Consider the following 22452-nt stretch of genomic DNA (forward strand, 5'->3'; position numbering starts at 1 on the left):
GAACAGCGAAGAAACTCATTTATCCAGGATGTTAAGAGCAACAGCTGGAGTACTGTATACAGTTTTCATCCCATTTTACAAGGAAATTAGCAGCACTGACGGCAGTCCAGAAGACATTCACCAAGCTAGTTCCTAGGATGACAGGATTGTCTTATCACAATATAGATTAAACCAGTTAGACCATTATTCTTGAGTTTAGAAGAATAAAGGATGATCTTACTGAAACCAGATCCTATAGGGCATGACAAGGTAGATGTCGAGTCTGAAACAAGGGGACATGGATACAAGGAGGTGATTATTTAAACCATGTCAGGGTTTCTTCTGATAGGATAGTGAATTGCTGGAATTCAGTATCCCATAGTGTTGTGGAGCCGAAATCACTGGAGAGGTATTTAAAAAAGGTGGATATGTTTTTGAAAGATTAGGAAATTGTATACTGTGTGTTACTGGCACACAAGGGATGTTGAGATCAGCAGCAGATCAGCTATAATTGCATGGAATGACAAGGCAGTCTTGAGGGTCTTGGTGGTTTACTCCCGCTTCCATTTTCTTGTCTTGTTCCAAAAGTTAGTTAATCTTCAAAGAAACTCAGTTCTATTGAAGTTTTAATAATGTTCATGGTTCAAGAAAAAGCCAAGGATCAGTAATAAACATGAAATAGTTACCAACATGTTTTTCCTGCACTGGGCTACATATCAGGCATTTGATTGAAAGTAGATTGTAATGCGCAAATAAACTATTTACAGATGGTAGCCTTGAGCATTTGCCTCACTAAATTCAATGCAATATTTTCCTGATAGTTTAGGGAGATAGAAGTCTTGTCACAACTGAGATTGTATTTGGTTTCAGTGTCACAGACCTCTGTTAATTTGATACATGATAATGATTAGCCAAAAGCCAAGCAGCAAGTCACAAGACAAACATTGTACACTTGCCAGTCTCTAGGTTTGGTTTAACAAAGCAAGCAGATTGATACAAATGCCATCAGATCATAGCCCTAGACCGTCTGCAATTTTTCTTTCCACTGGTCTTTGCCACTGTACCTTACAAGCTGCTCAACATGGCAACAGATTGACAGTAATAACTGCATGCAAATGCACAAGCGTATAGTGCACTGATATTGTGGACTTAAAATTGTACTGATGGCCATGGTCAAATGATCTGGCGGTGGGAAGCAAGAAATTCAGAAATGGATATGGCCAGCAACTCTGAAGATCTGTGTACCACAGCAGCAAAACAGTTTGCTAAATTATAAAGGAAACAATATTACCTGTATCATTTAATTTAACCATCTTTAATATTACTGAGAAAGTAAATTTTTTTTTAAAAAAACAGCATTGTTCGACTGTTTTCAATTGTTGTAATGTGATTGGTCAGAGCAACTTTTCCATACACATTTTGTTGCAGTTACATTGAACAATAAAAGGAACAGGAATGACTAATTTTCCCAGGACAAGGATGAAGCCCTCCAGGAGTGTAGTCTTGTGTAATTTTCACATCCCAGTTGAGAATCAAAAGAGCAAGACCGTTTGTAGGTGCACATACTCATATTTAAAAAAAACAGGAATGAGGAAGCTTTGGACTGTTTACAGTGGCATGTTCAGTTTAAAATAATTTAAGACAGCTTAACTATAGATCACAAGAGCTACATAATAAGTAACTAGATGCATTACTTGGAGTGAGAAAGCCAAGTTATTTTTACTTATAGTCAGTTATACAGCCCAGAACCAGACCTTTTGGCTGAACTCATCATGCCAACCAACCTAGTCCCATTTGCCTGTCACTTGGGCATAGCCCTCCAAACCTTTCCTCTCTCTGAGGATGTCTAAAATGTCATTTACACATTTTAATGTACCCTACCTCTACACTTTTCCTGGCAACTTGTTTCATATACCTGCCACACTGTGGAAAAACTTGCCCTCAGATCTCCTTCAAGTCTTTCCCCTCTCATTTTAAATTTATGCCTTTCAGTTTTAGATCCCCAAACTCTAGGAAAAGGACTGACCATCCACCTCATCTATGCCCCTCATGATTTTATCATCTACAAGGTCAACCCTCCACCTCCTACGCTCCAGGGAAAATAGCCCCAGCCTATCCAGTCTCTCCAAGTGAAATCTTTTCTGCACCCTTTCCAGCTTAATGACACAGTATGGCAACCAGAACTGCACCACAATACTCCAACAGCAGTCTCACCAACGTCACGTACAACTGTAACATGATGTCCCAGCTCCTTTACTCAGTGTGCTAACTGAAGGCAAGCGTGACAAACACCTTTATCACCCTGTCTACCGCTGTCAGCACTTTTTACAGAAGTGTACTTTACCCCTTGGTATCACTGCTCTACAACATTCCCCAGGGCCTGCCATTTACTGTGCTAATCCTGCCCTGGTTTAACTTCCCAAAATGCAACAACTCACACTTACCAAGTTAAATTCCACCTGCCATTCTTGGCCCACTTCCCCAGTGGACCCAAATCTTGTGGATAACTTCCTCATTGCCCCACTATGCCACCAATTTTGCTGTCATTTGCAACTTATCATGCCACCTACCAAATTGTTCATATAGATGACAAATGGGGGCCCCCCAGCATGGATCCTGTAGCACAGGTCACAGGCCTCTGAACTGGAAAAAAACCCTCCATTACCATCACCAAGCTAATTTTTGAAACCAATGGGCTAGCTCATCTAACTTTCTGCATCAGCCTACTGTGTGGGACCTTGTCAAAGGCCTGGGTAAAGTCCATGCAGACAATATCTACCATCTGCCCTTGTCATCCTCTTGATCACTTTTTCAAAGAACTCAATCAAATTTGTGAGACACGATTTCCCACACAAAGCCATGCTGACTATCCATAATTAGGACACTCGCTTTTCTAAATGCGGGTAGATCCAGTCTCCCAGAATCTGTTCCAGTAATTTTCCCACCATTGATGTTAGGCTCATTGGCCTTAATTCCATAGCTTGTCCTTGCAGACCTTCTTAAATATAGGCACAACATTAGCCATCTTCTTACCTTACCTGTGGCCAAGGAATATGCAAAAGAAAGTCTGCTAGGACCCCAATAATTCTTCCCCAACTTCCACAATGTCTTAGGATACACTCGGTCAGGCCTCAGGGATTTATCAACCTTCATGTACTTTAAGACTGCCAGCACCTCCTCTTTTGTAATGCAGATAATTTCTTAATATTACTATTCTCCTCAATAAAGTTCCCTAGCTTTCCATAACCATTCTCCACAGTAAATACTGTCAAGTACTCATTTAAGACATTGCCCATCTCCCACAGCACCACAAACAGGTGACCACATTGATCCTTAAGGGGTCCTATTCCCTCCCTAGTTACTCTTTTGCTCCATATACTTATAGAATCTCTTGGGATTTACCTTATCTGCCAACACCATCTCATGTCCCTTTTTCCCTCTTAACTCCTGCATCCTTGTACTCAACCACAAATACCTGAAATACTAGTTACCAAGCATTGACATAAACCAGGGATATCAAATATTCCATAGTTTTCCTCAGCAGAGAGAAAATGGGATTCAGGAGCTTTACATGAAAAATGCAGCCATTACTCCATTTACATGAACTGTATTCAAAGTGCTAGTTAGCAATAAAAACAAAATCAGAGCATCTCACCAGTACCAAACTTCTTTAAAGGCCCTAACTGGTAAACATTATGCAGAAAGTTAATCTAAATGTAACAAGCTTAATCTACTGCCAATTTATTACTACTTTGAATAATGCCACTAATATTTATTGTATGCAAATTACTCATACAAATTCACAAACTGCAAGCTAGCAATCACTGATGATATCAGAATTAACAGCATGCAGAATTTCTCTACTTGGTAATTCAGACAGTGTTTATTAAAGTTGATAAAAAAACATTAGATTTTCTGAAGTGCAAATCAAATATTTAGATACCATGATACAAAAAAAAGTATAATGATGCAAATTTCTAAGAGTGGAATAGACTGGTTAGCATTTCATCTGCCATCTAAAATTTTGGCTCTGGCATGACAGAATACAAAGCATCACCAAGTTCACAACATGGTTACACATTTTCTTTTTCTAAATGAGGTGCGTTTCCAAAGCGGTTTATTTGCTGTGGTCAGGTTGCAAGCATTTAATGTACTATTAAATCAGCTGCCCTTTTAAAAAGTATAAATTGAACAGGTATAGGATAGCAAATACACGCATAAACTCAACAAGAACATGTTAGACTCATCCCAATATTTTAGGTTCTATGTACCTGTTGTATCAAATTAGAGACATTACAAAAATGTTGTAACCCGTGCCTAGATTGTTAGCACTCACCTATCTGCAACAATACTGGTGTTACCAAGGCAGCTTTCCATTGCATACCAGAACTCCCTGCCAAACATCACTGCACCATGCATCACCCATAATTTGATGGGAATGCGGTCAATGGATCCCCTCACTAACTGTTTCATCACCATTCTCCTCGACTTCTTTCTTTTTCAATTTTGTGAGCAATTCTTGTGCTTGCATAGGTCCTGTATCATCATTCTGTGGAGCCATTGCTGCCATAAAAAAATAAATCTGCTTTTTGAAAAAACTGTTTCCTCCCGTTTTGTGTTTCAGTTGTAGGTTTAATACTTCTCTTCCAACCATTTCCTTCAAAAGTATTCTCAAAACCATACACCAGATGAGGACTATTTGGTAGAAGCTTTGGATTATGGCTTGTTTATTGTCTATTAAAAATCCCATATTATTGCCATTCAGTTAATACTAGTTTCATTATAGAAGAGTTTCTGCAGTATAGAGATGCGGCGGTGACGCAAAGAGGTAGTTCTCTGTTGCTCCCCATCGAGCGACTGTTTCTGAAACGAAAAAAAAGACAAACAAATCTTAGAGCCATTTAGTGCAGCTGGAAACTATTCAACATTGTACAAGATCTACAAATTCTTTAATATAATGAAGCATTATATGCCAAGAACTAAAAGTACTAGATTTCAAATACCTAGGCTACTTTTGGAAGATTCACAAATCATAACTCAATTTTAATAACACAACTGAAAATTAGGTTGATTGACAAGTGCAGAGCAAAATATTAAGCAGCCATCTCTTCAAAGTCAGACATTTTCATAACCTAATTTGTACTCCAGCAAACCTGTGCAAAATATTACTTCACCACAAGGATCATTCCAATGCTATATTGGGAAAGAACTCTGGCAGGACAGAGCAATTCAAAGCAATAGAACTTTCATCGAATATAAACAGAAAAATGCTGAAACATTCAGATGGTCAGGCAACATCCGAGTTGCTTGATCATCTTTCTTACTTACTGCTTTGTAGCAGCAATTTTCCAAATTTACATTAGGCTGTTTGATGCCTCACAGCTTTCTCCCTAGCACTTCACTTAATCCTTCCATTATTTCTGATGTATCCCACCATCCATCTACATCTAGTACTGGGAAAAACAAATTCCCTCCAGCTCCTTTGGCCCCAAAGCTCAAAATTCCCTCAAACATGTCAGTCATTCATTCTCTACATACTCGCATCTATGTAGAGTTTTTGTCCGAACCCCTCCCATGACCTGGTGCCGATATTTTTTAAAATATATTGATAATGCTCCAATGATACTACAAAAGCAACTTGATGCAGATTCAATAGAATTCTCTCTCTCAAAACCATTAAGTGTAGTCAAAATGTTGTTCATTAAAACTTTAATTTGGCAGCACAATACTAAAATTCAGTGTGCACACAAACTGAGTGATTAGTATTACCCAAGTCAGAAAATTGTTAAAAACACACCTTACCATTGTCACTTCCATTGCATCTCCCCCACCCCACAGGCCTGTACAAACCAAATCAGATACAATTCTTCAATTGCTATTCCTAGAAGTGAATGCCACAGCCTTAACCCAAAAGATAGTTCCCTCATCTTGTTCTAAATCCCATCTAATTTGTGCTTTTAACACAGTACTAAGTGGCTTTTAAACTCTTATTGCAGCCCAGAAATTTAAAAAGCGAGAGCAGGGGTCCAGCAGTTGCCATCATAAATACTGAGCATACTGACATTCTAAGTCCAATTAATGTAGCTACATTTACCTTTCACTTGCTAACTTCTTTCCATTTGACACTTTTTAAGACCATTAACCCATATTCTCTTGACAATTATGGCCATTTCATATTAATGATAGCACAGCTCTGGGAAATGTATACTTTTAAGAATGACTGCTGACTTTCTCCTTACACTGCCAATTTACAATTAACCAGTTCAGCTGTTACACACACTTTCAATATAACCAATAGTCACTCCTCCATTTGACAACATTCTATAATCAAGTGATTTTGGTCAGGGTACACATGCAACAAAAGCAAATTTATTTTTATACTCAAGGTACTGCAACAGTTAAACTGAAAAATATTGAACTAGTGGCTGAAGGAAATAGGAAAGTTGTGCCACATTCAATAGAGCACTTCAAAGTGTTGTCATTATTGCAATATACAAAATCTGGAGGAATAAATCAGCCAGAAGCAATTGCTTCTCTCCACAGATGCTGTTAACTGCCAAGTATTAAGAATGTAATATTCTTTAATTTTAGAAAAAACAGTGTTTAATGTGTGAAAACCTGCTTTATTCCTCAAATTTTGTATATTGAGGTAGTGACAACATACCTCCTTTCACCCACTTACTCAATTTTTGTGGATGGAGAATTAAAGTGATGGGTCAACCTTACAGACCAAATGAAGGCATTCTGCAGAACAATCACCTAATCAATGCTTGGTTTCCCCAATGTAGAGGCCAGCACATAACAAGTGCTGGTTTACAGTAAATGAAGGATCCCCAAAAGCACCAGCACAGGTTGATAAAGGGGTGAAGGCAAGTGGAATACTTACTTTCATTAGCTGGTGCGTAGAACACAAGAACAGAGATACAAAACGTTAGTTGGGCCACAGCTGGAGTCCTGTGTAGAGTTCTAGAACAGTACAGCACAGGAACAGGCCCTTCGGCCCACGATGTTGTGAACTAATGAAATTAGTAACCAAATGCCCAACTAAACTAATCCCTCTGCTGAGACAATGTCCATATCCCTCTATTTCCTGCACATTCATGTGCCTAAGAGCCTCTTGAATGCTTCTATTGTATTTGCCTCCACCAGCAGTGCATTTGACTCACCCACCACTGTAAAACAAAAATCTGCCTTGCACATCTCCTCTGAACTTGCCCACTATCACCTTAAATGCATGCCCTCTGGTATTAGACATTTTAAAACCTGGAAAAAATATACAGCTGTCTTCTCTATCTATGCCTCTTATAATCTTATAAATCTCTATCAAATCTCCCTTTAGCATCCAATGCTCCAGAGCAAACAATCCATGTTTACCCAACCTCTTTATAACACATGCTCTATTCCAGACAGATCCTGGTAAGCCTTCTGCATCCTCTCCAAAGCATCCACATCCTTCCTGTATTGGAGCAATCAGGATTGAATGCAATACTCCAGATGCAAGCCGAACTAGAGTTTTATAAAGCTGCAGCATAACTTCAACTCTTGAACTCAATTCCTCAACTAATAGAGACAAGCATGCCATATGCCTCTTTACCACCCTATCAACTAACTTTTAGTTGCCACACTATAGAAAGGATAGAGGAGATTCATCAGAATGTTGCCTTGATGGAACAGCAATTCAGTAATGAGGGGAGACTGAAGAGGCTTGTGTTTGTTTTTCCTTGGAACAGAGAAGGTATTGGGTGGGTGGGGGGGGGAAAGAAATGGGGAACTCAATGGATAACATACAAAATGATGGGCACAGATGGGGTATATAGTAGCAAGTTTTCCCCAAAGCAGAGGTAACCTAAAGCTAGAGGGCATAGTTTTAGGCAGGATATGTTTAGAAAGGATCCAAGAAGAAACTTTTTCCACCCATAGGGTGAATGGAATCTGGAATACACTGGCCAAGTGGGAGGTGGAGGCAGGTACTCAAACACTTCGTATCTGGATGAGCACTTGAATTGTCAAGACACAGAAGGCTGGTAAATGGGATTAGTAGAGAAAGGTACTTGGTGGCTGGCATGGACACAATGGGCCAACAGGACTGTTTCTGTGTTGAGTCTGCATGTAAAAGTACTGCTTCACTCAAGAGGGCTTGCATCTCTGGACAACAGAAAGGGGTGACCCCTCGCAAGGCAATCAGGCCCTGATGGTGTACCTCGGCAGGGTAATGAAAATCTCTGCTGACCAACTGGCTGGAAGTGTTCAAGGACATCTTCAACCTCACTGCTGCAGTTAGACGTTTCCACCTGCTTCAAAAGGACATCAATCATACCGGTGCCCAAGAGGAGCAGGGTGAGCTGCCTCAATGACTATCACCCTGGAGCACTCACATCTACTGTGAAGTGCTTTGAGAAGTTGGTCATGGCTAGAATTAACTTCTGCCTGAACAAGGACCTGAACCTGCTGCAATTTGCCTACCACCACAACAGGTCTACAGCCAGAACACAATCTCACTGGCTCTCCACTGGAGTTTTCAGCACCTAGACAACAGCAAAACCACAAGTCAGGCTGCTGTTTATTGATTACAGGTCAGCATTCATCACCATCATCCCCTCAGTATAATCAACAAGCTTCAAAATCTGGGCCTCTGTACCTCCCTCTGCAATTGGCTCCTTGACTTCCTTATCAGGAGATCATAGTGTAGTACAGATCAGTAGTAACATCTCCTCCTCACTGACAATCAGCACAGGCATCCTCAAGGATGTGTGCTTAGCCCACTGCTCTACTCTCTCTACGCTCATGACTGTGTGGCTAGGCACAGCTCAAAGGCCATCTACAAACTTAATGACACCACTGTTGTTGGCAGAATCTCAGATGGCAATGAGGCAGCGTACAGGAGCGAGAGATCAGCTGGTTGAGTGGTGTCACAACAACAACCCCGCACTCAACGTCAGCAAGACTAAGGAATTGATTGTGGACTTCAGGAAAGGGAAGTCAGGAGAACACACACCAGTCTTCATTGAGGGGTCAGGGGTGGAAAGGGTGAGCAGCAAGTTCTTGGCCATCAACATCTCAGAGGATCTATCTTGGGCCCAACACATTGATACAATCACAAAGGTGGCATGCTAGCAGCTTTACTTTATTAGGAGTGAGGAGATTTGGTGTCACCAAAGACTCTTGCAAATTTCTATAGATGTATAAGTGGAAAGCATTCTGACTGTTGCATCACCACATGGTATGAAGGCTCCAATGTGCATGATCTAAACAGGCTGCAAAGAGTTGTAGACTCAGCCAGCTCTATCACACGCACAACACCCCCTACCATCAAGGACATCTTCAAGAGGCAGTGCCTCAAGGACCCCACCTGGGACACACCCTCTTCATGTTACTACCATAGGGAGGAGGTACAGTAGCCTGAAGACTCACACTCAACAGTTTAGGAACAGCTTCTTTCCCCTCCACCATCAGATTTCTGAATGGTCCATGAACACTATCTCATTTATTCTGTTTTGCACTACTTAGTTTTGTAACTCTATAGTAATGTTTATGTCTTGCACTGTGATGCTGCCATAATAAATTTCACAACCGGTGTCTGATAATAAACCTGATTGACAAGGGAGTGCTGCATAGGAAATAAAAATTAAAAACTGCAGATGCTGGAAAACTAGAAAACAGAAAATACTGGAAACACTTAACAGATCAAGCAGCATCAGTGGAAAGAGAAACAGTTTACGTTTCACTTCCAGGACTTCTTCATTGAAACCAGTTCTGACAAAGGATCCTAGACATAAAATATTAACTATTTTTCTTTCCACAGACACTGCCAGTTGGATTGCCAGTTAGGGAGGGTTTTAAACTAATTTGGCAGGGGGATGGGAACCAGAGTGATAGAGCTGAGGATGGGGAAACAGTAATAAATCAAAGATAGAGGACAGGAAGGACAGGCAAGTGATGGGGCAAATTTGCAACCAGTAGGATGAGTTGCAGTGCAATTAAAGCAAAAAGTACCAAATACTGGAACTTAAAGTATTATACTTAAATGCATGCAGCATAAAAAAATAAGGTGGATGATCTTGAAATACAGCTACAGATTGGCAGGTATGATGTTGTGGCCATCACTGAGACGTGGCTAAAGGATGGACGTCTTTGGGAGCTGAACATCCAAGGATAGACGGTGTATCAGAAGGATAGGCAAGCAAGCAGAGGGGGTGGCATGGCTTTGCTGGTAAGAAATAATATTAAATAACTATAAAGTGACATAGGATCGGAAGGTGTAGAATCTTTATGGGTTGAATTAAGAATCGCAAGGGTAAAAGGACCCTGATGGCAGTTATATACAGGCCTCAAAACAGCTGCCGTGATGTGGACTACAAGTTACAACAGGAAATAGAAAAGGCTTGTCAGAAGGGCAATGTTATGATAATCATGGGGGATTTTAACATGCGAGTGGATTGGAAAAATCAAGTTGGTACAGGATCAAGAGAATTTGTAGAATGTCTACAAGATGGCTTTTTAGAACAGCTTGTTGTTGAGCCCACTAGGCAATCAGCTGTACTGGATTGGGTATTGTGTAATGAACCAGAGGTGATTAGAGAGCTTAAGGTGAAGGAACCCTTAGGAGGCAGTGATCACAACACAATTTGAGAAGAAGCCGAAATCCGATGTGTTGGTATTTCAGTGGAGTAAGGAAGTTACAGTGGCATGAGAGGGGAACTGGCCCAAAGTTGACTGGAAAGGGACACTAGCAGGAAGGACGGCAGATCAGAAATGGCTGGAGTTTCTGTGAGAAGTGAGGAAAGTGCAAGACAGATATATTCAAAAAAAGAAGAAATTTTTCGAATGGAAAAAGGACACTACCACGGCTGACGAGAAGTCAAAGCCAAAGTAAAAGCAAAGGAGGGGGCATACAAGGAAGCAAAAATTAGTGGGGAGAATAGAGGATTGGGAAGATTTTAAAAACTTACAAAAGGCAACTAAGAAGGTCATTAGGAAGGAAAGGATGAACTATGAAATGGAATAATATCAAGGAGCTAGCTTTTTCTAGTATATAAAGAGTAAAAGACAGGCAAGAGTAGATATAGGACTGAGAAAACAACACTGGAGAAATTGTAATGGGAGACAAGGAGATAGCAGAGGAACTGAATGAGTATTTTGCATCAGTCTTCACTGAGGAAGACATCAGCAGTATACCAGACACTCAAGAGTGTCAGGGAAGAGAAGTGTGTGCAGTCACAATTACAGAGAAGGTACTCAGGAAGCTGAATGGTCTAAGGGTAGATAAATCTCCCCAGGCCAGATGAAATGCACCCTCATGTTTCTGAAGGAAGTAGCTGTAGAGATTGTGGAGGCTTTAGTAATGATCTTTCAAGAATCAATAGTTTCTGGCATGGTTCCGGAGGACTGGAAAATTGCAAATGTCACTCCGCTATTTAAGAAGGGTGCAAGGCAGCAAAAAGGAAATTATATTCCTGTTAGCCTGCCATCAGCGGTTGGGGAAGTTGTTGGAATTGATTGTCAAGAATGAGGTTACAGAGTACCTGGAGGCACATGACAAGATAGGCCAAACTCAACATGGTTTCCTTAAAGGAAAATCCTGCCTGACAAACCTATTGCAATTTTTTTTTGAGGAAGTTACAAGCAGGTTAGAGAAAGGAGATGCAGCGGATGTTGTGTATTTGGATTTCAGAAGGCCCTTTGACAAGGTGCCACATACAAGGCTGCTAAACAAGATACAGGAAAGTTACGAGCATGGATAAAGCATTGCTGATTGGCAGGAAACAAAGTGGGAATAAAGGGATCCATTCTGGTTGGCTGCCGGTTACCAGTGGTGTTCTGCAGGGGTCTGTATTGGGGCTGCTTCTTTTTATGTTGTATATCAACGATTTGGATTATGGAATAAATGGCTTTGTGGCTAAGTTTGCCAATGATACAAAGATAGGTGGAGGGGCAGGTAGTATTGAGGAAACAGTCTGCAGAGAGACTTGGATAGACTAGGAGAATAGGCAAAGAAGTGGCAAATGAAATACAATGTTGGAAAGTGTATGGTCATGCACTTTGGTAGAAGAAATAAACAGGCAGACTATTATTTAAATGGGCAGAAAATTCAAAATTCAGAGATGCAAAGGGACTTGGGAGTCCTTGTGCAGGATACCCTAAAAGTTAACCTCCAGGTTGAGTCAGTGGTGAAAAAGGCAAATGCAATGTTGGCATTCATTTCTAGAGGAATAGAATATAAGAGCAGGGATGTGATGTTGAGGCTCTGTAAGGCATTGGTAAGACCTCACTTGGAGTACTGTTGCATAGTTTTGGGCTCATTATTTAAGAAAGGATGTGCTGATGTTGGAGAGGGTTCAGAGAAGATTCACTAGAACGATTTCAGGAATGAGAGAGTTAACATGAGGAATGTTTTGACGGCTCTTGGGCTGTACTCCTTGGAGTTCAGAAGAGTGAAGGGGGACCTCAGAAGCATTTTGAATGTTAAAAGGCCCGGACAGAGTAGATGTGGCAAAGTTGTTTCCCATGGTAGGAGAGTCTAGTACAAGACAGCACAACTTCAGGATTGAAGGGCGCCCATTCAGTAGGGAGGTGCGGAGAAATTTCTTTAGCCAGAGAGTGGTGAATCTGTGGAATTTGTTGCCATGGGCAGCTGTGGAGGCAAAGTCATTGGGGGTATTTAAGGCAGCGGTTGATAAGTATCCGAGTAGCCAGGGGGAGTGGGCTAAATGGGAGAATGGATCAGCTCATGATAGAATGGCAGAGCAGACTTGATGGCTGAATGGCTGACTTCTGCTCCTTCATCTTATGGATACTGCCTGGGAAGATGCTACAAGACAGGGTTTTGTATCAATCAATTGGCACTGATGTGATCTTGTATTATAAAAAGGTGTTTGTGGGGACAGGGATGCTGTGGTCAAGCTTACAGCATCTTGCAAGAAAAATGCAGACAAGATTGATCACTTGTACACATTGTGAACAAGCTCCTTTGAATGAATCACTGGAGTGGGCTTGTACTGAGAGTCCAAGTACATGCAAATTGAATTTACACTTAAAAGTAAAGCTGCAAGATTGAATAGAAGCTATACTTAGGATGTGTTGGCCCAAGTTTTTAAAACCAGTTTTATGCCACCCAAAAGTCAGGCCAAATTATGTACGAGAAGCCACTAACCACACATTACCATGGATTAAATTGTCACTTTACTGCCCAACTGAACAAAACTAGCTATCCTCTCAGAATTAAAGCTCTCCATATAAATGTCAAGCTTTATATTAATTACAAATTTCTTCATCACCATGCTCTCTTTAAGCCTAAATTATTCATGTATACAACAAGCAACAAGAGATGGTGAGCCTTGTGTACCCCCACTGGCATTAACCCTCCAGACAAAAAACACTCAACAACCACTCACTATTCCCTGCCCCTCCAAGCCAATTTTGTATGTCAATTGACACTTTCTGGGATCCCATACAACTTTCCTTTTTGACAAGCCTGCCATATAAAGACCTTGTAGTTTGTGGCTTTCAGCAAATCTTCTGACATCAAATGCATTACCCCCATCCACCCTTCTTCTCTGACCTAATTTTGAGGTGGTAAAATGACCTTCTGTTAGATCAATGCTAACATTAATCTGTGTCCAAATGTTTACAGCATCCATCAGAATTACAAACTATGTAACAATTCAATAATAGGGTCAACAGCTACAAACTTTGGTTTAGGGTGTTCAATATAGCAGTGTTACTGACTTGTAGTGACACATCAGTTCAGCCACAAAGACAAACAAGCCTGAAGCTTGGATTGGCAAGTTAAAAACCTGATCCAGCCAAAAAGCAAAAGGCAGGCATATACGAACAGAAAATACCTCTGTAGTGTCTAAAATAGTAAAAGCAAGCAAACCAAGGTGGCTCACAAGAAAGTTACTCAAAGTAGTATGAGGACAGATGACTGGCCTAGGACAACAGTTGGTATGGTTAAGTATTAGTAATCCAGAGTCCTGGTCTAATGATCAAAAGACAACTTCAACTGGGGAATTAAACAGAATAAGCTGTCATTAATGAAAGTTACTGAATTGCTGGATGGTTATATAAACGCTAGTCTTAAAAGGACACCTTAAGGAACTTTATAGCAATAGGTTTTATTGATCCAACAATGCTTCTCATTCACCTCCCAATTATCACATTCATTAAGCAATGACTAAAATTTTTAATTTTGAAAATAATTTCTGTTCTGTAACTGGAGGAAGCTGTCCAAGTACATGCTAGTTTTTTGTTATTAATTAACTGGACCAATTCAAAATTGTTGCAAAAGCTGAGCATGGTTTTGGGAGATGACAATTTGTAAGCCACAAGGTGAAGAGGTGGCATTCAGTTCCACATTTCAACAGCTCCACTGGTATGATTGAAAGGGAGTAAGCAGAACCAAATATGAACAAAAAAAAATTGGAGGGGAAAATTGTGTTGAACAAGGTTAAAAAAAGTCTTGTGAAATTGGAGTTGGTGGGGGGGGGGGGGGGGGTAAGTGGGAAAATGCTGCATTATGACTAAAGTCACAAGATACATGGAGGATTGGGCACAGATGTGGGAAACAATTGACGCAAGCTTGAAGACTGGATGACAAGTTCCAAAGTCATGGAATGGTCAGCTGATTTCCACCCAAAGAAAGCTATAGAAGTTTTTGAAAGACAGGAATAGTTTTTGAAATGAAACAATTTACACAAGGTTTAAAAACTTGTAGTATTGAAATTTATCAAACTTTTGTGCAAGCTTTCTTAAGGGAGAAGTAGGATGTTAGTGGACGTTTGGGATGGTTTGACAGAGCTCCATCACCTAGTCAAGTTCTGGGATCTGAAGGACCATGAAGATCTTTCAAGAGTTCATATTGCATCAAAAGTAATCCATTATAAGTTCCTGTGCTGGCAGCAATAGTGACACAGATGTTGACTTGCTCTCAGTGCTTCTGTCAGACAGTCCATGTCAATCAAATATGCATAAGGTACAGTGCTAGCAAGCATGTGTTAGAATTCTAATCCAGCTGGAAAAAAGCAATCCAGAGGCAGCCAGCACTAATGTAAATGAAATCATGGTATAGTGCAGGAACTGGGATCTGCGTCAACCAGAACAGATGTAATGCTACACTAATGTTACATGGAAATGTAACACAAAGATAAGAAAGTTTAGATGAACTTATTGCCAACATTATACAAACCATACAGAATGTATACAATTGTTTACAATGCTAAAATTTCATGCACCTCTCAGAAGTCTATACTTTCACTCTACAATATGATCAAATCACAAAATGAATCATTTTCCATTGCTTAAGAAACTACAATTTTAAAGGAACTATAGCTTCCTTAATGATACCGTGGGCTTCAGTCTCTTAGGTAAAACTACAAGCTTTTACCCAAGCTGAAGTGCTTAGAAAACTCCAAAGATTCAAATAAATATTCAATGAAATATTCAACACTCCACGTTACAAATAACACTTGAAAAATTTAACATTGAAAACAGACAAAATATGAGTTTTAACCAATTGCTAGTATTTCATGAATATACAAGTTAGCATTCATGACCAACAGTACCAGTGGATTACTGTACTAGATCTCAGGCATCTACAGGTCATTTTCATTGCAGCCTTAACCAAATCCAGCTCTCAAATGATAGACTAGGTGCTGTGAACACACTGGAGCTATCAAATTTTAATGCTTCAACTAGACATCATTCCATGGTGCATCTGCAAATAGTTCAACACATTACATGCTAGATGGAACTTATTCATGGATTTAAGCTTTAAAATGTGGAGATAAACATTAACCAAATGTGCACAATGCTGTCCGAAAAACAAGATAAACATCCTCTAACAGTCCTCCTTGTGCATTCAACAGTAATGTTCAACAGACAATGCTGGAAAAAAGTCCTTCCAAAAAAACCCAAATCCATCTCAAAAAAATCTGCTTCCTTTCAATCAACTCAAGGAGTCAGCACACGCTGCTTGATCAGCATTCATCCCACAAGAAACTGGTTGAAATAGGTCTTTTTACAGATGCCCAGGACAAAAGCTTGGAAGAAAACCTTCCAGAACAGCAAAGCCATCTGAAATGTTCTTTTGCCTTCTCTTACTTACCCATCCTGAATAGTCTACTTCCAGCTTTTTTTTTTTAAATTTTGGTTTCCAGTATCTAAAGTGTCAATTGTGCACCTACGCCACAGGTTAAGGTAACAACTTAGTTGATGTGAAAGCCTATAATTTGCTAAGTTATTTAAAAATCAGCAGCAATCCAATAATGATTGAAAATGGGGAAAGCCAAGAAACAACTAGTGAAGAAAATGGACATACATCCAAATGAGGATAGAGTTTATAATATCCCCTCAACATCGTCATCCACATCTGTAGAAGACATTGTAGGGAAACTACTACATCTACATACTGCAGCTGCAGTATAGCATGTGAAAACAAATGATCCCGTCACTTATCAGACCTTGTATGGCAACAAGCTTTTTTGTGGCTGCTCTCAAAACAGAATAATAAGAATTCAATCCGATTTGTGATTTGAGCCTTGCATGAGGGTTCAGTAAAAATGGTCAGGAGATCTGGACCATTAAACTGGAGACTAGTTCAAATCCATAAAGGCAGAAGGCAGCAACTACAACTAATTAAATAAGGAAAGAGAATATAAAACAGTAGTTGTGGTAGTCATGAAATGTTGCCTGGCACTACCATCATGTTAAATTTGATGGACTCAACAGATGTAAGAGCTCCAAACCAGATATCCATGGAGCAGTATGGGCCAACAGCAGCAGAAATGTATACCACCATAATCTACAGCCTTATGACCCAGCACGCTCCTCACTATACCATTACAATCAAGCCAAGGGGTCAACCTTGGATCAATGAGTGCAGAAGGACATGCTGGTAACAGCATCACACAAACCTAATTATGGGAGGTGTCATCCTGAAGCAGCAAGGACTAAAGTTGCTGGGGCCACTAGGCAAAAGCCAAGGTTGAAACATTTACAACCAGAAGTGCCAAATGGATAACCATGTACCACTCCCAACTATCACAACAAGTTTACGGCTAAATGCCATATAACATCAAGGCCAAGAACACTGGATACAGCAATTGTACCAACCAACATTCTAAGTGTAGTACTTAAGATTTATTCTTCAGAACTAGCTGTCCTTCCAGCCAAGCTGTCCTAGTACCGTTCCAACATTTGCATCTACCAAAAATTTGGAAAGTTGCCCAGATACATCTATGCACAGACAGGACAAATCTAGTTCTCCTTAAAGTGATGCATGGTAATGCAAGGTAATGATACTAACTGCCAGTCACTCACCAATGCTTAGCTTGCATTTCACCAGGACCACTCAATTCCAGATCTCATTACAACCATAGACCAACAAGCTGAAGTCTGGAGGCAAGATGGTAGTTCTGACATCAAGATAGCATTAGATAAATTGAGGAGAAAACATGCCAATGACTCATAATACCTTGGTTACAGATGTTGGAGGTCAATCACCACAACCTTAGGGCATCAATGCAGGAACTCCTCTGGGTGGTGTCTTAGGCCAGACCATCTTTAGCTGCTTCAGCAATAATCATTTTTCCATCATACAAGGTCAGAGGTGGGAATGTTCAATGACTGCATAATGTTCAATCCATTAAGCAATCAAGAACTGGAGAACTCAGCACATGCTGACAGTGGCATGTAACAATTTTGTCACAAATGCTGAGCAACAACTCTAAGAACAGAGTAATCATCTACCAAAGAATTCAAATGGAAGTACCATCAATGAGACTCCCTCTAACATCCTGAAGATTACCAATAACTAGAAACTTAACTGGCAGTCCCAGTGTGTGTGACTGGTCAAGAGACTGGATATCACTGACGCCAAGCTTGACCTGTACGATCGGTTTGTAAGACAAGCTTTTCACTGTACCTCTGTACAAGTGACAATAATAAACCATACATCTTCAGAAAAAAAGGAACATATCAAAAGCACAGTAGAATACTCTCCAGTCACAGCTCAAAACTCCAAACTATTCAGGACAAAGCAGCCAGCTTGACTGATGCTCCATCCACTTGAAACATTCATTTTCTTCACCATCAGCATACCAAGGCTGCAGTATAGGTCATCTATACAATGCACTGCAGTCACTCACCCAAGCTATTTTCATAGCTCAAAACTGTTTCCTACCACCAAGGAGAACAAAGGCAGCAAGTGCATGGGTATAGTATCACCTGCAAGTTCCTAACCAAGCCACACACCACCCTGATTTGGAAACACCACACTGATTCATTTTGTTGGTCTAAATCCTGGAACTGCCTATCCAACAGTATCATGGGAATAACTACCTGAAGGACTATACCAATTCAAAACATTGGCTCACCACTATCTTTAAGGACAAATGGGGATGGACAATAAATACTGACCTTGCCTGCAATGCTAATGCTTACATCCCAATGAAAAGAGAATGTCAGTGTAGTTGAGTATGCTTAGAACAAGGACACTGCCCTGGTGAGATAGAATTGATTCCATTTTCTCTATAGAGAAGTTGCAACAATTAACTGTGTCATTTTACCAGTGGTATCAATCATTACCAATAGCAAATTATGTAAGTGTAATAGCAATAAGATTCATTGCAGGAATTCTAACCACCTTCCAATCGTACAAAACCCACAATTCATAAGAACAACCAGAGAACACCAAGATCCATCTTCTTTTGAAGACATGTAGTGAACAGGTCTCTTAAATTGGTTAATGCCCATAAATTACTAATCTGAAATGTTGGAAATATCATTTCAACAGACTACAGCAGCTGAAGATAACCCATCATGACTGCTACAGGGTAATATTACCAAACTGACAAATTCCATACATCTGCTCATTTGCATGGGCCAATTAAATATTTGCATTCACCAAACAGAAAAACTTAGATCAACCAATTCTGACTAATGCCATGATCATAGGTGGAGCAAAGGTCAGGACCCGATTGGCATGAAATTTATTAAATGGAGAAGCAAGCTCAAGGGGTCATTTGAATGTTTACTTTTTTGTGAAATGGGTAAAAAAACCTTCAAAATGGGAACAAAATGATGATTTTTTCCAAAAACAAAGAACAAAACATGCACCTTTCTACTTCAATTTATCTGTCTCATGCAGAAAATGAATTGACAACCACTACATGAATATATACACAACTGATAAAAACTAGAATATTATGACAAGTAACCTGAAGAACTTCTGGCATCATAAGCAAAAAAAAAGATGCAAGTTAATGCCCTGGATTAGAATTCTTGGTTTAATCCAAAACATTAATTAGCACTCTCCTGGCTTAGTATGTCTTATTTACGTAGCCACTGCATGACGTACGAAACAAGTCTACTTCAATTACTCTACGTCTTGCCAGAAGTAATACAGAACTTAAACTTTAATAACCTTTGTCCATTCTAAATATCATATAGCTTGGTCAACCCAAGTTCAATCCTCTATTTTATGCCATGACCATAGGTGGCTCTATTTTATGCCATATCAGTCAACATTCCAGTTAAAATATATTTCCTCCAAAATGCACTAAAGAATTTTTGAAAGAGATGGAATGATTGAGACAGTCATTTTCAAAAATCCTCAAACACTTAATGCATGCAAAAGATGTTTACTGAATTTTCCTTTAATGGGTTTTCCAAGCTGTGCAAGTAGATCCAACCATTCATTATAAATCAGAGAGAAACAAAAATAAAAAGTACTGAAGACACATTCAATGCAGCTCATTTAAAAAGTAGCTCATTTAAGAGACTGATCTCTCAAAAAGCAATTTGTAAGTACAATTTTTTAATAAACGTACTGATGAAATTGCTAAATTTTTTAAAAACTTATTTCTAGTTTTGCCTTCCATGCCCAAAACATTCAAGGAGCAGCAGTAAATCAGAATCAGATTTATTATCACTGACATGCGTTGTGAAATTTGTTTTGCAGCAGTACAGTGGAAGATGTAAAAATTACTGTAGGTTACCAAAATATAAAATAAGCAAGAGGAATAATGAGGTAGAGTTCATGATATAGAGACAGTAATGAATAATAAAACTTTTAATCACTACTTAGTACACAAACTATGTAGAATAGCCAAATTTGAATCAGCAGACTCCAGGACATAAGACATACTATTAGCAATTGAGAGATTCCAACACCTAGTCTATGATTAAGAGGAGAATCTGGGACCAGTTTAATGCACCAATGATTGAACAAACATTTTAGACCTATGCAAATTGGGATATAGCACCACCTTAGCTCACTTCAAATTTTTAAAATACTAAAATTTGAAAAATGGTCTGTTACGAGAAGCCAAACCAGTGGTTTTAAAATCTACGTTTATATAGATTCTCAATACATCAGGCATCCGAAAGTGCTTTATAGTTAATATTTCTGAAATTTAGCCTCATTTTGATGTAGGAAAGTGGCAGCTAACAAGTACATACAACTGCAAGTTGCAATGCAGAGTTTTTTCCCTCCCCTCTAGTTGCCAAGAGAAAAAATATTGGCTGACCTAGATCTTCCTTGTTGTGCCATCTCATGTAAAGATTGGGGCCTCCCAAACAGCACAGTAATCCCCTCAGCATCAATCTGGATTGCATTTAAGTGGTCAGGTGTCTGGAAAAGGACTCAAAACCCACAACCGTGTGACTTGGCAAGTGCGAGATAGTACAAAATGATTACTTATTCCCAAGGCAACAAGCTTAGACTAGATAAACCTGCTTCAGATGCTATTAGTTTAAGATAAGCATCTAAGTTTTCATGAATAATTTTCACATGTGGACACGCATACACAAAGGACTTGTTACGTGGCCAATTTTAATAGTGCGTTTAAAGGTGCCCCTAATTTGGTGCTGCATCTTAAATTTGATCAAATGATTGAACTGTTCAACCATCCAAGGAAGAGCCAATACACAACTATATTGGTACGAGAGAGGCATAGACTAGGTAAGATCAGGTTTTAATTCCCTATGTGACATTGGGTTAATCAGTTGGGTTTATGACCAGGGACATGGTCACTTTTAATGATTCTTTTTATTTTAAAAACCCCTTTATTCAGATTCTCATGATGGGAAAAGAACTGATTCCCTCAATTTTAGCAAGGCAGGTAACTCAGGCAATTCAATGCAAATAAGTGTTAGATGTCAAACTTACCTGCATATCCACAAAAGGGCTATTCATTGTCATTTAATATTTTAAATAATTAAAATGATGCTTCATTCCATTAACAGCAGTACCTGACTAAACCTCAATAGACTAGAAAACTAGACATTTATTTTGCAATTTGGCTGAGACCGACCATGCATGTTTCAAGACCTCTGTCAAAGCGCAGGTGACGGCCTAGAGGCAATTACTGGAATTCAACTGCAGATAATTAAATCTGCAAGATAAAAAGCTTAACAGCTATTGGTACTAATTCTAGTAGAAAGATAAAGAGGGTTCTATTCTTTACAACAGGATTACTATTATGGGCAGGTACCTTGATGGATTGATTGTAATCAGATAATCGCTAATTAATGACATTTAACAACTGATCTGCATGAATTTAAACCTAGGGCTAAAACCCACTTGATTAATGGCAAAAGTGATCAACCTTTGAATAGAGAAAGTGTGTGGACCAGCAAGCACCCTGTAATAGAAAGAATCAAGTCTGACCTCCATTGCATATCTGGAAACCCAATCCTATGACAAACCGTATAGCTGTGTTTTAGTGCACAGTGAACATAGAGGGAAATTAATTACCCTTGCTGGGATTGGAGAGGGGAAAAAAAGGACTACAAATTGTAGGCAGAAGATGAAAAGAGCAAAAGGCAGTCTTGTGAACAGCTTTCTAAAGTGCAAGATTAATTTTCTGGATTTTTAAGGATAGATAAGTATGGAAGAGGTTTAGAGAGGGTCAGCTGGCAGAATGCCTTTTGCATCTACTGAAGCAAGAGTTTAGTATTCCGAAATTTCTCAAAACAAAAAACTATAATTAAACTGGAAGATAAAAAGAATAAATGGGTTGCATGAGCCTGGAATATTGGAAAAGAAAATGCAAAGCAGTAATAGCATTCACTGGTTGGACACACGTTTAGGAAACATATTGCAATTTACTTAAGTCAGTTTAAAGGTTAAATTTTAAACTGCAGTATTAAAATGTAAATGCAAGACATGTTTGTTTTACTAATATAGATACAAGACCACTGATTAGTTAAGACAGTTAATTACAAATACAACTAACTGATGAATTATGGAGTACTTCTCCATTTAACTTCAAGAGATATGTATGGAGAAAAATTAATGTTAACAAAAGTGACAGATATATGCAAACCTCTTCCCGATGGCAGGTCTATTAATTTTACACAGACAACATTCAAAGTTGGGTTGGTAAATGACACGGAATATTTACGCTATAGGAGCTAGAATGTGATTGTCCATCTCCAAAAAGTCTAACCATTACCCCCTGACATTCAAAATTA

At 39.3% G+C, this 22452-nt stretch overlaps 1 protein-coding gene across 1 annotated transcript in view; it reads right to left on the reverse strand.

Annotated features, from left to right (window-relative positions):
* LOC127574441 (solute carrier family 45 member 4-like) overlaps nt 1–22452 on the reverse strand; it is a 65841-nt gene that overhangs the window by 28175 nt on the left and 15214 nt on the right. Inside the window, 3 exon segments of the mRNA XM_052023456.1 lie at nt 4316–4346; nt 4348–4431; nt 4433–4836. Of these exon segments, the coding sequence (XP_051879416.1) occupies nt 4316–4346; nt 4348–4431; nt 4433–4729 (412 nt within the window). The 5' untranslated portion in view covers nt 4730–4836.

This window comes from Pristis pectinata, chromosome 9, assembly GCF_009764475.1.
Source record: "Pristis pectinata isolate sPriPec2 chromosome 9, sPriPec2.1.pri, whole genome shotgun sequence".
Taxonomy (NCBI): Eukaryota; Metazoa; Chordata; class Chondrichthyes; order Rhinopristiformes; family Pristidae; genus Pristis; species Pristis pectinata.